At 41.7% G+C, this 18,276-nt stretch overlaps 1 protein-coding gene across 2 annotated transcripts in view; it reads left to right on the top strand.

Annotated features, from left to right (window-relative positions):
- adck1 (aarF domain containing kinase 1) overlaps positions 1-18,276 on the top strand; it is a 121,131-nt gene that overhangs the window by 65,493 nt on the left and 37,362 nt on the right. For both annotated transcript variants that reach the window (XM_080413599.1, XM_080413600.1), the window contains exons 6-8: positions 11,161-11,319; positions 12,835-12,993; positions 15,350-15,466. In XM_080413599.1, the coding sequence (XP_080269725.1) occupies positions 11,161-11,319; positions 12,835-12,993; positions 15,350-15,466 (435 nt within the window). The remainder of the gene's footprint in view (positions 1-11,160; positions 11,320-12,834; positions 12,994-15,349; positions 15,467-18,276) is intronic.

Here is an 18,276-nt window from a genome sequence, read left to right on the forward strand (position 1 = left end):
CTCCGCTGTCCATCCATGGTTTCTGATTGGGATAGATCCGAAGTGTATTTTTTGGGACTATGTCATCTATGCACTTACTGATAAAGCCAGTGACTGAGTCTGAGAGTTCGTTGATGTTATTCCCAGCGGCGTTCTTAAACATCCCCCAGTCAGTCTGGTAGAAGCAGGATTGTAGCATAGCGTCTGTGTCCTCAGACCAGATTCGGATTTCCTTCTCAATGACCGGCTCCCTTTTTAGCCTCTGTTTGTAGGCAGGTAGCAGCTGGATGGCGTCGTGGTCAGAGCTTCCTAGCGGTGGGCGGCGGAGAGCTTTGTATCCATCCTTGAAGGGCGTGTAGCAGTGGTCAAGAATATTGTCACCACGGGTACTGCAGGTGACATGCTGGTGGAATTTGGGAAAGACCTTTTCTAAGGCAAAGTGACTACTGGCCAATCACAGCGCGTCTCTTCCGGGTCTTGGCAGAATTTTGCTGCATTTCACTATTCCAGTCAGTGTTCCCATAGCCTGAGGGAACGGGACCTTCTGATTGGTTGAAACACTGTTTCAGACTGAAACTTCAAAATAAAATGAGCATAAGAGGCCATTTCACCACTTATAAAGTCATGTATTATAATACTTTATAATAGCTTTGGCACCAGGCTGTTTGTTCTCACTGTGCGTGTGTGTGTGTGTGTGTGTGTGTGTGTGTGTGTGTGTGTGTGTGTGTGTGTGTGTGTGTGTGTGTGTGTGTGTGTGTGTGTGTGTGTGTGTGTGTGTGTGTGTGTGTTGTCACTGTGGGGAAGGATGTGAAAATGAAAATATAATGTTCTTGGTGCGTTGTCTGTCTGCCCAGCGGCATTGTGGGAGTTTATTAGGCTGGCTAATCAGTTTGTCCTTGTAGCCCTGGACTGAGAAATGTGCTTTCACCTGATACACACACACAGGCACACACAAGCATGCACACACACACACACACACACACACACACACACACACACACACACACACCACACACACACAGACACACGCACACGCAAGCATACACACACACACACACAGGCACACGCAAGCATGCACACACACACACACACACACACACACCACAGACACACAGACACACGCACACGCAAGCATACACACACACACACACACAGGCACACGCAAGCATGCACGCACACACACACACACACACACACACACACACACACACACACACACACACACACATAATGATGTTCCTCCTTGTTATATAATTTGAGTAGAGTGTTGGGTGTGTGTGGGGGGGGGTGTTGATGAGAGAGCAGAGCGTTAAGTGCTTTTGTCCCCTGCTTTTATCTAGCTTCCTTGACTACACCCCCCCCCCCCACACACACACACACACACACACACACACACACATACACCCCAATGACCCCTTCACACATACAGCCACTTAACAAGGCCACCTGCAGAGAGAGAGAGAGAGAGAGTGAGAGAGAGAGAGAGCGTGTGTGGTGACGGGTTGTGATCTTGTAGATCGGCTATTTTCTCATTTTTTCGCACAGCGCCGCTGTGCAATAAAAGCAGTTTAACATGACGCATGCAGCAGTTAAACAATTCATTGATTTGATTGGTCACAGTTAAACACCTGCTCGTGCAATTGGTCCTCATTATAATATTATATTATATCTTATCTAAATGTTAGTGAGGGACTAATGGAGAATAGATCCAGTAGAACTAAGACTAGTGGAGAAGAGATCCAGTAGAACTAAGACTAATGGAGAATAGATCCAGTAGAAGTAAGACTAGTGGAGAAGAGATCCAGTAGAACTAAGACTAGAGGAGAAGAGATCCAGTAGAACTAAGACTAGTGGAGAAGAGATCCAGTAGAAGTAAGACTAGTGGAGAAGAGATCCAGTAGAACTAAGACTAGAGGAGAAGAGATCCAGTAGAACTAAGACTAGTGGAGAAGAGATCCAGTAGAACTAAGACTAGTGGAGAAGAGATCCAGTAGAACTAAGACTAGAGGAGCAGAGGTCCAGTAGAACTAAGACTAGAGGAGAAGAGATCCAGTAGAACTAAGACTAGTGGAGAAGAGATCCAGTAGAACTAAGACTAGTGGAGAAGAGATCCAGTAGAACTAAGACTAGTGGAGAAGAGATCCAGTAGAACTAAGACTAGTGGAGAAGAGATCCAGTAGAACTAAGACTAGAGGAGAAGAGATCCAGTAGAACTAAGACTAGAGGAGAAGAGATCCAGTAGAACTAAGACTAGTGGAGAAGAGATCCAGTAGAACTAAGACTAGTGGAGAAGAGATCCAGTAGAACTAAGACTAGAGGAGAAGAGATCCAGTAGAACTAAGACTAGAGGAGAAGATATCCAGTAGAACTAAGACTAGTGGAGAAGAGATCCAGTAGAACTAAGACTAGTGGAGAAGAGATCCAGTAGAACTAAGACTAGAGGAGCAGAGGTCCAGTAGAACTAAGACTAGGGGAGAAGAGGTCCAGTAGAACTAAGACTAGTGGAGAAGAGATCCAGTAGAACTAAGACTAGTGGAGAAGAGATCCAGTAGAACTAAGACTAGTGGAGAAGAGATCCAGTAGAACTAAGACTAGAGGAGAAGAGATCAGTAGAACTAAGACTAGAGGAGAAGAGATCCAGTAGAACTAAGACTAGAGGAGTAGAGATCCAGTAGAACTAAGACTAGAGGAGAAGAGATCAGTAGAACTAAGACTAGAGGAGAAGAGATCCAGTAGAACTAAGACTAGAGGAGAAGAGATCCAGTAGAACTAAGACTAGAGGAGAAGAGATCCAGTAGAACTAAGACTAGTGGAGAAGAGATCCAGTAGAACTAAGACTAGAGGAGAAGAGATCCAGTAGAACTAAGACTAGTGGAGAAGAGATCCAGTAGAACTAAGACTAGTGGAGAAGAGATCCAGTAGAACTAAGACTAGTGGAGAAGAGATCCAGTAGAACTAAGACTAGTGGAGAAGAGATCCAGTAGAACTAAGACTAGTGGAGAAGAGGTCCAGTAGAACTAAGACTAGTGGAGAAGAGATCCAGTAGAACTAAGACTAGTGGAGAAGAGATCCAGTAGAACTAAGACTAGTGGAGAAGAGATCCAGTAGAACTAAGACTAGAGGAGAAGAGATCCAGTAGAACTAAGACTAGTGGAGAAGAGATCCAGTAGAACTAAGACTAGAGGAGAAGAGATCCAGTAGAACTAAGACTAGTGGAGAAGAGATCCAGTAGAACTAAGACTATAGTGGAGAAGAGATCCAGTAGAACTAAGACTAGTGGAGAAGAGATCCAGTAGAACTAAGACTAGAGGAGAAGAGATCCAGTAGAACTAAGACTAGTGGAGAAGAGATCCAGTAGAACTAAGACTAGAGGAGAAGAGATCCAGTAGAACTAAGACTAATGGAACAGAGATCCAGTAGAACTAAGACTAGTGGAGAAGAGATCCAGTAGAACTAAGACTAGTGGAACAGAGATCCAGTAGAACTAAGACTAGTGGAGAATAGATCCAGTAGAACTAAGACTAGTGGAGAAGAGATCCAGTAGAACTAAGACTAGTGGAGAAGAGATCCAGTAGAACTAAGACTAGTGGAGAAGAGATCCAGTAGAACTAAGACTAGAGGAGAAGAGATCCAGTAGAACTAAGACTAGTGGAACAGAGATCCAGTAGAACTAAGACTAGAGGAGAAGAGATCCAGTAGAACTAAGACTAGTGGAGAATAGATCCAGTAGAACTAAGACTAGTGGAGAATAGATCCAGTAGAACTAAGACTAGAGGAGAAGAGATCCAGTAGAACTAAGACTAGTGGAGAATAGATCCAGTAGAACTAAGACTAGTGGAGAAGAGATCCAGTAGAACTAAGACTAGTGGAGAATAGATCCAGTAGAACTAAGACTAGAGGAGAAGAGATCCAGTAGAACTAAGACTAGAGGAGAAGAGATCCAGTATAACTAAGACTAGTGGAGAAGAGATCCAGTAGAACTAAGACTAGTGGAGAAGAGATCCAGTAGAACTAAGACTAGTGGAGAAGAGATCCAGTAGAACTAAGACTAGAGGAGAAGAGATCCAGTAGAACTAAGACTAGTGGAGAAGAGATCCAGTAGAACTAAGACTAGAGGAGAAGAGATCCAGTAGAACTAAGACTAGTGGAGAAGAGATCCAGTAGAACTAAGACTAGAGGAGTAGAGATCCAGTAGAACTAAGACTAGAGGAGAAGAGATCCAGTAGAACTAAGACTAGAGGAGTAGAGATCCAGTAGAACTAAGACTAGTGGAGAATAGATCCAGTAGAACTAAGACTAGTCATTTTATGATTGATTGCCCTCGGGTGTTGCGCTCACAACGCATCGTTATGGTAAATGGTCATTTATATCTCTTTCATCCAAAGCGTTGTGAGCTTGGAGATCGGTTTTATCCAGCATGGAGCTCAGTAAGTATATAAATCAGGCATTACGACGCCAAAATATTTTTTTGTCGACTAAATCAAATGTATATTTAGTCGTCTAAAGTCTTATGGTATTTAGTCTACTAAAGCTAAAGTAAAACATGTCAGATCACTAAAATATGGATTTTACTCAGAAGACTAGTGACTAAAAGGATCTAATGTTGCTGTCATAATGAACCGTGTGTTAAATGTCCATTATGTGTCACATGTGTGTGAAGGGTTAAGAAGCTCAATATTAACACTATAACAGAGGGTCTCTGGGGGATGTGTGTGTGTGTGTGTGTGTGTGTGTGTGTGTGTGTGTGTGTGTGTGTGTGTGTGTGTGTGTGTGTGTGTGTGTGTGTGTGTGTGTGTGTGTGTGTGTCAGAGGGGTTCATGGTCTCAGTGATCCTCCTCTCTACCAACAGAGAGTCTCACAGTCTCTGCTAATGGACTCCATGTCCCTGGGGACGCCTGCTTAACCTCCACACACACACACACACACACACACACACACACACACACACACACACACACACATACGCACACTACTTAGGGTCGTGAGTGCGTGCGTTGCTGTGTGTTTGTGTGTGTGTATCAAAATAATTGAATTAAAAGTCCAAATATCCCCACAACAAGTATAGAATAATTGAAGTAATAGACATTGTGACCATTCATATACATGAGCTTGTAGATCATATACATGAGCTTGTAGATCATATACATGAGCTTGTAGATCATATACATGAGCTTGTAGATCATATACATGAGCTTATAGATCATATACATGAGCTTGTAGATCATATACATGAGCTTGTAGATCATATACATGAGCTTGTAGATCATATACATGAGCTTATAGATCATATACATGAGCTTGTAGATCATATACATGAGCTTGTAGATCATATACATGAGCTTGTAGATCATATACATGAGCTTGTAGATCATATACATGAGCTTGTAGATCATATACATGAGCTTGTAGATCATATACATGAGCTTGTAGATTGACAATTGTTTTGTCTCCAGGGTTAGAGTTAAAAATGATATAAATGCTATGAGCACAGAGAACACGTACAAATGGCAATTATAATATTGCACACACCAAAAAAGGGGGGGGGGGTGTCTGCAATGTTTGGCTTTGGCAACCGTAGGCAAATTAGCTGCATTTGACTTTGTTTCCTTTATAAAGATTAATTTTTTGGCTTTTTATGCCTTTATTGATAGGATAGGATAGTAGGCTGACAGGAAATGGGGCTGACATGCAGCAAAGGCCGTCGGGATCGGGACTCGAACCGGCGACATGCTTTCAGGATACTTTAGAGCCTATAGGTGCCTGGACCGCTACGCCAGTGTTCCAGGACATCTTTTTTAATTATTATTTCATGTCCCGTTGTGTTAAAATGATGCAGTGTGTGAGCTAGAGAACAACATCTTATATCATTATTATTATCATATGAGTTTCATCATCATTATGAAGCCTGTATAGACCCACAACCTCTGTGTGTGTGTGTGTGTGTGTGTGTGTGTGTGTGTGTGTGTGTGTGTGTGTGTGTGTGTGTGTGTGTGTGTGTGTGTGTGTGTGTGTGTGTGTGTGTGTGTGTGTGTGTGTGTGTGTGTGTGTGTGTGTGTGTGTGTGTGTGTGTGTGTGTGTGTTTTTAGAAGACAGGTACAAATGAGAAAATGTCTTCTCCCTCTGTGCGTCTGACATGAGCCGGCAGCATGGTGCGGTGTGCCAGGGTGCCAGTCTCTTGGCAGTGGGTGCCAGTCTCTTGGCAGTGGGTGCCCATCTGGCTCATCTGGCACCATGGGGTACCAACACACCTGTGTGGAGCTGTCCCTGTGCCCAGTAACAACACCACAGTATTCTGTTACAAAGTAAAAGTACTGTAATCTAAAGTAACAACACCACAGTATTCTGTTACAAAGTAAAAGTACTGTAATCTAAAGTAACAACACCACAGTATTCTGTTACAAAGTAAAAGTACTGTAATCTAAAGTAACAACACCACAGTATTCTGTTACAAAGTAAAAGTACTGTAATCTAAAGTAACAACACCACAGTATTCTGTTACAAAGTAAAAGTACTGTAATCTACATTTGCTATGAGCACTATTTTAGAAAAATCATGAAAATTTGTGCAAATCTATGAATATATATATTTTTAAAGCGATTTTTTTACTCAAATCTTTGCCTCTGGGGGCGGGACGGGACGGGGGGTCCCTGGAACAACATATTTTGAGATGGGGGTCCACGGCCAAATATATAATTTTTTGGGGTCGTTGACATGAAAAGGTTTGATAGTTCCAATCAAGAAAGCGTTTTAGGATTTAGAAGACTGATTGTAGAATCCCCCAGAAACAATGATTTGAGTTACAAATGTTCACTTTTAAATATATATATATCCAAAGATTTGTTTTGATGTTTTTTATTAATTTTTTATATTTTTGTTGGAGGCAGTTGTGAGCAATATCCAGGTCAGATAATGTATCCATTGGCCAATCATATGGTTCACTGCAGCTCAACAGTCAGGATATGAGGGTTATGTTTGTTTGTTTGTTTTTGAAAGCTTGGTTTCTAAAGTTAGTTGATTATTTCGGCTTGTTTTCTAAATGTTGTTTAAACCAGTGGTTCATGTCAAGGACCCCCAGATTCCAAATACTACACTTTTTTTGCCAGACCTAGGGGGTCGGCCTAAAGGAGGCTTTGTCGGTCAGTCGGTCGGTCGGTCGGTCTGTCCCTCTTTTCCTCCTCAGCCATTCAAACGCTTCAGATTTCAACCACTCACCACTTAGAAAGTCCATTCAAACTGTGAAAAATCCAGTTTACTGTGTACATGGGTGCTTGTATTTTTAATTTTGAAATCATTTGTAGTTTTTGAAATATTTAACTTTAAACACCCCATAAAGTCTATGGGAAAGTCAATGTTATTTGTACTGAAAACCCCTAGAGAGAGAAGGACAGAGGAGAAATGCCCTGTGTTTTGGTAAAGTCACTGTGGCCGCATTTTTTACACTAAAGACATGTTTTTTACATCACCAAGATGGCACGGGTCTGCTCTCCAATTTAATCCAAAGATCTAAGCTGTGTGATGTATACCTTTTTGCGTGCGTGCGTGCGTGCGTGCGTGCGTGTGTGTGTGCGTGTGCGTGTTTGCACGTGTGAGAGAGATCATGTGACTTGGTCACTTCTCTTTGGGCTTGTTTCCATAGACCTGGTTGCTTATTTCTCTCACCAAATCTGGCAACACTGTCCGGTGGCTTTGCCCTGCATCCATGTGCCAGCATGTTGCCTGGCACAGAGGGACTGTCTCTGTGGTGCCAACCTGCCTTAGAGCATGAATAATCTGCCCCCATGCCACCTCTCAATGTCTGCGCCGACACCCCGTGTCCTGTGTTCTCATTGGACGGTGGAGTCATCCTGTCACGTCACTGCGTGTCACCTTGTCACCGCTGTAGACCGTCACTCCATATAAGGACGTCTGTTTTGGGCACAGAGCTTATTCTAATGAATCATATTTTAAGCAATCTGTATGATAGACCAGTGGCTGTCAAACTTCTCCTCGTCCTCAAGGTCTGCTGAGTCGGCGCGCCTCCGTCATGGTCCAAAACTATACTTTATCCTCCGTCATGGTCCAAAACTATACTTTATCCTCCGTCATGGTCCAAAACTATACTTTATCCTCCGTCATGGTCCAAAACTATACTTTATCCTCCGTCATGGTCCAAAACTATACTTTATCCTCCGTCATGGTCCAAAACTATACTTTATCCTCCGTCATGGTCCAAAACTATACTTTATCCTCCGTCATGGTCCAAAACTATACTTTATCCTCCGTCATGGTCCAAAACTATACTTTATCGGCGAAAAAAAGTAGTCCGCGGTTGTTTGAAAAAGTAATGTCCCAAGCGGGAGTCAAACCCAGACTCCCTGTGGTAGTGGATGGGGAGTCCAATGATTATCGAAGTGCGCCACTGAGGCCGGTATGTATGTATATCCATGTTGTCGTCGTCGTCCTCGCATCAAAGCCCCGCCTCGCAGCCCCGCCCCGCGCCTAAAAACAAGCGCTCCCCTTCCAATTTACCTGGAATGCCAATTTACCTGTGACATATACACTTATGTTGAGTGAGAAAACAATGTTGTACATTAAAGCAGCACTATGCAACTTTTTAACAACTGTATATAGCATATTATGTCCAACAAAATGATGAAGTAACATGTCTAACAAAATGAGGAAGTTACATGTCTAACAAAATGATGACGTTACATGTCTAACAAAATGATGACGTTACATGTCTAACAAAATGATGAAGTTACATGTCTAACAAAATGAGGAAGTTACATGTCTAACAAAATGATGACGTTACATGTCTAACAAAATGATGACGTTACATGTCTAACAAAATGATGAAGTTACATGTCTAACAAAATGAGGAAGTTACATGTCTAACAAAATGATGACGTTACATGTCTAACAAAATGATGACGTTACATGTCTAACAAAATGATGAAGTTACATGTCTAACAAAATGATGACGTTACATGTCTAACAAAATGATGAAGTTACATGTCTAACAAAATGATGACGTTACATGTCTAACAAAATGATGAAGTTACATGTCTAACAAAATGATGAAGTTACATGTCTAACAAAATGATGAAGTTACATGTCTAACAAAATGATGACGTTACATGTCTAACAAAATGATGAAGTTACATGTCTAACAAAATGATGAAGTTACATGTCTAACAAAATGATGAAGTTACATGTCTAACAAAATGATGACGTTACATGTCTAAGCAATAACAATCATCCTTCCATACATGACTTGTGACTTTGACCAGTTTCACGTTCAAAACCTTTGCATGATGCATGTCACACAGACAGAACGCCATGCGTTTTGTTGATATAACGTTTATAATATAAGTTGTGTTCATATAGAGTCCTATCCACACATCCACCATTTAACTTCCACATCATCAACCCCATGGTGTTGTTGTGCTGCATTCTGTGTGACATCTATGATGCAAAGGTTTTGAACGTGAAACCGGTCACAGGCACTGGCCTCCTACTGTAGACTAGTGTTGATTTTGACAGCAAATTTGTATTCAGTTTTAGTCTTTTGAATCAAATTCCATTTAGTTTTAGTCATATTTTAGTCATCTGAAATGTTTTACTGTTAGTCTAGTTTTAGTCGACTAAATCTACAGTTGATTTAGTCAACTATAATGTATGTTGGCGGTGCCTTGATGCCATCGTAATGGCTGATTTTACACTTGGTTGCATGCTGAAAATAGCAGATCTACAAGCTCACAACGTGTTGCAACGCGTCACAGCGAGACGCGTTGTGAGCTTGTAGATCTGCTATTTTCAGAGCGCAACACCCGAGCGCAACCAACCATAAAATGACTTGTCTTTTAGTTCTACTGGATCTCTTCTCCACTAGATCCCTCACTGACATTTAGTCTACTTTTTATTTGTTGACGAAACTGTCAAAATATTTTGTCTTAGTTTTAGTCATCATAGAGGGATACTTCACTTTCACATAAAATAAACATTTAAAAAATATATTAAAAATAAATGAAAATGTAATGGAAAAATCACGGCCCCCTCACGCATTAGAGTGTCCTACTAATGTGTGAGGGGGCCTTTATTTTGCCATAACTTCTTTCATTTTTTTTAAATATTTTTTTTTAATGTTTATTTTATGTGAAAGTGAAGTATCCCTTTAGTTTATATTTAGTTTATATTTAGTTTTTATTTAGTTTTTATTTAGTTTTTATTTAGTTTTTATTTAGCTTTTATTTAGTTTTTATTTAGTTTTTATTTAGCTTTTATTTAGTTTTTATTTAGCTTTTATTTAGCTTTTATTTAGTTTTTATTTAGTTTTTATTTAGTTTTATGTAGTTTTTATTTAGCTTTTATTTAGCTTTTATTTAGCTTTTATTTCGTTTTTATTCAGTTTTTATTTAGTTTTTATTTAGTTTTTATTTAGTTTTTATTTAGTTTTTATTTAGTTTTTATTTAGTTTTTATTTAGTTTTTATTTAGCTTTCGGCAGTGAAAAAAAAGTAGTTGACGAACATTTTTTGTCATAGTTTTAGTCGAGGAAATCAACACTGAGACCATGAGTTTCATCCTGGCATTTGCCAAGGCACCAAGGCAGACCTGCCGGTCAAAGTGAAGACTGGCCAATCACAGTGCGTCCTCACCGGACGTGCTTGCAGAGAATCGTGGGTAATGAAGTCAAAGACATTGGCTGGCATGTTATTTGTGTCCAAAGTGGCCACTGATACCCCAAACTACGTATAATGAATTGCATTTATATGGCGCTTTTCTAAGTACTCAAACTTACTCAAAGCGCTTTACAATGGTTCATTCATTCATACAGGGGGGGGCATTGGGAGGTGGAGCGGCGAACAGTCGACGCCAGCGTCCCCACTTTTCCCACATTCACACACCAATGGTGGCAAGCTAGCGCCGACCGAATCGTAGTGCTGCTTTAAGCTTATTATATGGGGACCCCAAAAAAAAAAATCACAGTGATAATTTAGTATGTTGAGTTCCTCCCCTTCTTTTGGACCTAATGTGACTTTTGTGTGTGTGTGTGTGTGTGTGTGTGTGTGTGTGTGTGTGTGTGTGTGTGTGTGTGTGTGTGTGTGTGTGTGTGTGTGTGTGTGTGTGTGTGTGTGTGTGTGTGTGTGTGTGTGTGTGTGTGTGTGTGTGTGTGTGTGTGTGTGTGTGTCTCTCTCTCTAGCTGTCAGAGCTGTTCGTCTCCTTTGAGCAGACCCCTCAGGGAGCAGCATCTCTGGCTCAGGTCCACAGAGCCGTGCTTCATGACGGACGGACGGTGGCTGTGAAGGTCCAACATCCTAAAGTCCAAACTCAGAGCAGCAAAGACATCATGGTCATAGAGGTGTGTGTGAGCGGATGGGTTCATTGATTGATTGATTGACAGCAGTACAGTTACAAAAGCTATGCTAAAACAAAAGGTTTCTGAACTTTTTATTGATCATACATATTGATCATACATGTATGATCATACATATTGATCATACATGTATGATCATACATGTTGATCATACATGTATGATCATACATATTGATCATACATATTGATCATACATATTGATCATACATGTTGATCATACATGTTGATCATACATGTTGATCATACATGTTGATCATACATATTGATCATACATGTTGATCATACATATTGATCATACATGTTTATCATACATATTGATCATACATATTGATCATACATGTATGATCATACATATTGATCATACATGTATGATCATACATATTGATCATACATGTTTATCATACATATTGATCATACATGTTGATCATACATGTTGATCATACATATTGATCATACATGTTGATCATACATGTTGATCATACATATTGATCATACATATTGATCATACATGTTGATCATACATATTGATCATACATATTGATCATACATGTTGATCATACATATTGATCATACATGTTTATCATACATATTGATCATACATATTGATCATACATGTTGATCATACATATTGATCATACATATTGATCATACATGTTGATCATACATGTTGATCATACATGTTGATCATACATGTTGATCATACATATTGATCATACATATTGATCATACATGTTGATCATACATGTTGATCATACATATTGATCATACATGTTGATCATACATGTTGATCATACATATTGATCATACATGTTGATCATACATATTGATCATACATATTGATCATACATGTTGATCATACATGTTGATCATACATGTTGATCATACATGTTGATCATACATGTTGATCATACATGTTGATCATACATATTGATCATACATGTTGATCATACATATTGATCATACATGTATGATCATACATGTATGATCATACATGTTGATCATACATGTTGATCATACATGTTGATCATACATGTTGATCATACATATTGATCATACATGTTGATCATACATGTTGATCATACATATTGATCATACATATTGATCATACATGTTGATCATACATGTTGATCATACATGTTGATCATACATGTTGATCATACATGTATGATCATACATGTTGATCATACATATTGATCATACATGTTGATCATACATATTGATCATACATATTGATCATACATGTTGATCATACATGTTGATCATACATGTTGATCATACATATTGATCATACATATTGATCATACATGTTGATCATACATATTGATCATAGATATTGATCATACATGTTGATCATACATGTTGATCATACATGTTGATCATACATATTGATCATACATATTGATCATACATGTTGATCATACATGTTGATCATACATATTGATCATACATATTGATCATACATATTGATCATACATGTTGATCATACATATTGTATTGCAGGTATTGATCCGGGCGGTCCATTGGGTGTTTCCAGACTTTGCCTTCATGTGGTTGGTGGAGGAAGCCAAGAAGAACCTCCCACTGGAGCTGGACTTCCTGAATGAGGGACGCAACGCAGAGAAGGTGACCCGCATGCTGGGTCATTTCTCCTTCTTAAAGGTATATACACACCGTTATGCTGGGTCATTTCACCTTCTTAAAGGTATATATGTTACAGGTAGATTGGCATTCCAGGTAGAATGGAAAATAAGCGCTTGTTTTCACCGCCCGTCCGCCCCCCAGGCAATTCTGTAGAACCAACGCCAGAGGGCAATGCAAGCCACACATGAGTCCCACACCACACACGCACGCATGCACACGCACACAAACGAGCACGCACACACACATACGCGCGCGCACACACCCGCGAACAAGGGGGCGAGACTGAGGAGGCGGGGCTGGCGGGCTATGTTAGTGCAGTGAGTGGCAGTTGGGGCAAACCATAGCGGGGCAAACGCAGTCCCCACAACATCATTTACTATTCTGTGCCTATCGGTACATAACTCGGACGGCGCTTAGTCGACTAGGAGACCATCGGCCGGTCGTCGCGGGCACTCCCGCCTGGAGGCGCTCGGGCGCGACTCCTTGGCCTCAAGGTCTCCTTAGTCAGAGCGCCTCCGTCATGGTCCAAAACTATACTTTATCGGTGAAAAAAAAGAGTCTGCGGTTGTTTGAAAAAGTAATGTCCCGAGCGGGAGTCAAACCCAGACTCCCAGTGATAGTGGATGGGGAGTCCAATGATTATCGAAGTGCGCCACTGAAGCCAGTATGTATGTATATTCATGTTGTCGTTGTCCTCGCATCGCAGCGCTCCACTTCCAATCTACCTGGAATGCCAATCTACCTGTGACATATACACACCCTTATGCTGGGTCATTTCACCTTCTTAAAGGTATATACACACACACTCACACACACCCGCATGCTGGGTCATTTCTCCTTCTTAAAGGTATATACACACCCTTATGCTGGGTCATTTCTCCTTCTTAAAGGTATATACACACCCTTATGCTGGGTCATTTCTCCTTCTTAAAGGTATATACACACCCTTATGCTGGGTCATTTCTCCTTCTTAAAGGTATATACACACCCTTATGCTGGGTCATTTCTCCTTCTTAAAGGTATATACACACCCTTATGCTGGGTCATTTCTCCTTCTTAAAGGTATATACACACCCTTATGCTGGGTCATTTCTCCTTCTTAAAGGTATATACACACCCTTATGCTGGGTCATTTCTCCTTCTTAAAGGTATATACACACCCGCATGCTGGGTCATTTCACCTTCTTAAAGGTGTATATGTTACAGGGCAATTGGAGAAGGAGCGCTCGTTTTCACCGCCCCGCAGGCAATTCTGTAGAACTAACACTAGAGGGCAATGCAAGGCGCCTCCTCGGCCTCAAGCTCTGCTGAGTCGGCGCGCCTCCGTCATGGATAATAACTATTATCATGTGTGCGTGTGAACGCGTGTTCAGCGTTCCCCTAGCGTAGCTTCCTGGTTGCGGGGTTGCTCTATGTGGGGGGGAACAACGAAAGCCAGGTCCGCCTCGCATCAAAGCCCCGCCTCGCGGCACCGTCTCCTCCTCCTCCTCCTCCTCCTCCTCCTCGCGAGCCTCACGTAAAAAACCCTGTCTCGAAAAGCCCCGCCTCGCCTAAAAACGAGCGCTCCGTTTTCAATTTCCCTGTTTCTCCGATTTCCCTGTGACATATATACACACACGCCCTTATCCTTCTTAAAGGTATATACACACCCTTAAGCTGGGTCATTTCACCTTCTTAAAGGTACACACACACACACACACACACACACACCCGCATGCTGGGTCATTTCACCTTCTTAAAGGTATACACATCCACATAAAATACTTAAAAGTACTTAATAAAATAAAAAGATGCAACCAGTTACACTAATGAAACACTAACAGGACAGAGTCCAACACATGCTCAACTTAAAGACATGCACTCACACACACAGGCTGGCTCGGCACACATGCACACGCATGTGTTCCTATTGGCTGACCGTTAAACAGCCATAACTCCAGTTCCCAGCATGATAAACTTCCCAAACTTAGTAGGTGCCCTTAGACGGCCAATAGGGACAGGCTGTAATTGCTAAAGCCCCGCCCCCTCTGTGTTCCTGTTGAGCAGCCTTGAAATGAATGGACAGGGATTTAACATGGTTCCTCTAGTTCATATAGCTTCATGAAATGTACTCATCACTCACTTCACATGAAGAGGGTGAAGTGCTCCTTTAAGTAAAACTCTCCCCTCCTCTCTCTCTCTCTCTCTCTCTCTCTCTCTCTCTCTCTCTCTCTCTCTCTCTCTCTCTCTCTCTCACTCACTCACTCACTCACTCACACACACACACACACACACACACACACACACACACACACACACACACACACACACACACACACACACACACACACACACACACACACACACACACACACACACACACACACACACACAGGTCCCGGCGGTGCACTGGGACCTCTCCACCAGGAGGATTCTGACCATGGACTTTGCAGAAGGAGGACAGGTCAACGACCGAGACTACATGAAGACACACAACATAGACGTGAACCAGGTGTGTGTGTGTGTGTGTGTGTGTGTGTGTGTGTGTGTGTGTGTGTGTGTGTGTGTGTGTGTGTGTGTGTGTGTGTGCTCTGAAAAAAATAAATAAATAGTATATTTCTTTTTTTTCATGACGTCGGCGACGTCATTGGCACCCTGGGCTTATAAAAACGTGACGTCAATGGCACTGCATGAGTTATTGTGTTTAACGTGTTTTACCGCTATGGTGTTTTTGAAAAAACACTCACTCACTCACTCACACACACACACACACACACACACACACACACACACACACACACACACACACACACACACACACACACACACACACACACACACACACACACACACAGACGCACATATACATACATACTGTATTTGAGGAACAGATATGGAAGACAGTGACAAATGCATCACACATTAAGTCTTTTACTGGGGTATATTGTTCACACACACACACACACACACACACACACACACACACACACACACACACACACACACACACACACACACACACACATGCTCAGACTGGCTGCCCGTTAGGCAGGGATGATGAGTATTAGATAGAAGACCTAATAAAACACACACACACACAGTGTATCAGAATGGATAGAATGATAAAGTGGTTTTGGCGGTTGGCAGTGGTGTGTGTGTGTGTGTGTGTGTGTGTGTGTGTGTGTGTGTGTGTGTGTGTGTGTGTGTGTGTGTGTGTGTGTGTGTGTGTGTGTGTGTGTGTGTGTGTGTGTGTGTGTAACCAGATGGATGAGGTCATAAACACAGTGTTTCTGTGGTCTCAGAATGGAGTCTTGGTTCATGTCTGTTATGTATCTCTATGTTGAGCCTTTGGCGCTCAGAGTGTACAGTAGGTGACAGTAGGGCCTATTTTGTGTCTTAATTACCAGGTCTTATGTCTTAACTTAGGACCTGGAGGCGTGGCCAATGCATACATACTACAGGAAGAAGCTGGCAAACAGCAGAAAACCTCAGTCAGCAGACTAGGTTTAAGTCTGCTGTGAGGTGATATGTTCACTGTCTGACAGACTGGGTTTAAGTCTGCTGTGAGATGATATGTTCACTGTCTGACAGACTGGGTTTAAGTCTGCTGTGAGATGATATGTTCACTGTCTGACAGACTGGGTTTAAGTCTGCTGTGAGATGATATGTTCACTGTCTGACAGACTGGGTTTAAGTCTGCTGTGAGATGATATGTTCACTGTCTGACAGACTGGGTTTAAGTCTGCTGTGAGATGATATGTTCACTACCTGACAGACTGGGTCTAAGTCTGCTGTGAGATGATATGTTCACTACCTGACAGACTGGGTTTAAGTCTGCTGTGAGATGATATGTTCACTGTCTGACAGACTGGGTTTAAGTCTGCTGTGAGATGATATGTTCACTACCTGACAGACTAGGTTTAAGTCTGCTGTGAGATGATATGTTCACTATCTGACTAGCCTCGATCTCCAGGCTTTTATTGCTTAGTTTTGCTAAAAAATAAAAGCCTGGCCCAACCATAGCCTGTACTGGGTATGAGGAAGTGTTTCATTTCCCAACCAACCAGAGTGCAGTGGGCGTCGCTCGTAATGTTGTGTTAACGGGGCGGGGGTTGACGGACAGATCGGTGAACCAATGGGATCAGCCGCAATCTCTCGCCGGCTCTATACACCCGCCCCTCTATACACGAAATCAGGAGCGTTGCGGCAGACTACTATCTGACAGACTGGGTCTAAGTCTGCTGTGAGATGATATGTTCACTGTCTGACAGACTGGGTTTAAGTCTGCTGTGAGATGATATGTTCACTGTCTGACAGACTGGGTTTAAGTCTGCTGTGTGATGATATGTTCACTACCTGACAGACTAGGTTTAAGTCTGCTGTGAGATGATATGTTCACTACCTGACAGACTAGGTTTAAGTCTGCTGTGAGATGATATGTTCACTACCTGACAGACTGGGTTTAAGTCTGCTGTGTGATGATATGTTCACTGTCTGACAGACTGGGTTTAAGTCTGCTGTGAGATGATATGTTCACTACCTGACAGACTGGGTTTAAGTCTGCTGTGAGATGATATGTTCACTGTCTGACAGACTGGGTTTAAGTCTGCTGTGAGATGATATGTTCACTACCTGACAGACTGGGTTTAAGTCTGCTGTGAGATGATATGTTCACTGTCTGACAGACTGGGTTTAAGTCTGCTGTGAGATGATATGTTCACTACCTGACAGACTGGGTTTAAGTCTGCTGTGAGATGATATGTTCACTGTCTGACAGACTGGGTTTAAGTCTGCTGTGAGATGATATGTTCACTACCTGACAGACTGGGTTTAAGTCTGCTGTGAGATGATATGTTCACTGTCTGACAGACTAGGTTTAAGTCTGCTGTGAGGTGATATGTTCACTGTCTGACAGACTGGGTTTAAGTCTGCTGTGTGAGGTGATATGTTCACTACCTGATAGACTAGGTTTAACCCATTAAGACTGTGAACGACATTTATTAACTCATTCAGTCCCAAGTAAATACAAAAATAATTGCCCATAGTGTCGCGATTTTTGGGCGGTGAAACCGCCCCTATAAGTGAGATTTGGAAAAATGTACATTTCCCTGCGCTGTGATCTGGATACAATTATCCTGTGCTGTGATTGGCCAATCACAGTCTATTCAGGACTGTGATTGGCCAGTGTCACATGACACATGTGCATAGCCCTATATAAGAAACCATAACGTGAAAAAAACCAAAATTTGGTTTTTTTCACGTTATGGTTTCGTCCATCATAAAGAGTGTTTCAATAAATGTATTTATCTTTTGTACATGATT

The sequence above is a fragment of the Gymnoscopelus braueri genome (genome assembly GCF_963280865.1).
Source record: "Gymnoscopelus braueri genome assembly, chromosome: 19".
Lineage (NCBI taxonomy): Eukaryota > Metazoa > Chordata > Actinopteri > Myctophiformes > Myctophidae > Gymnoscopelus > Gymnoscopelus braueri.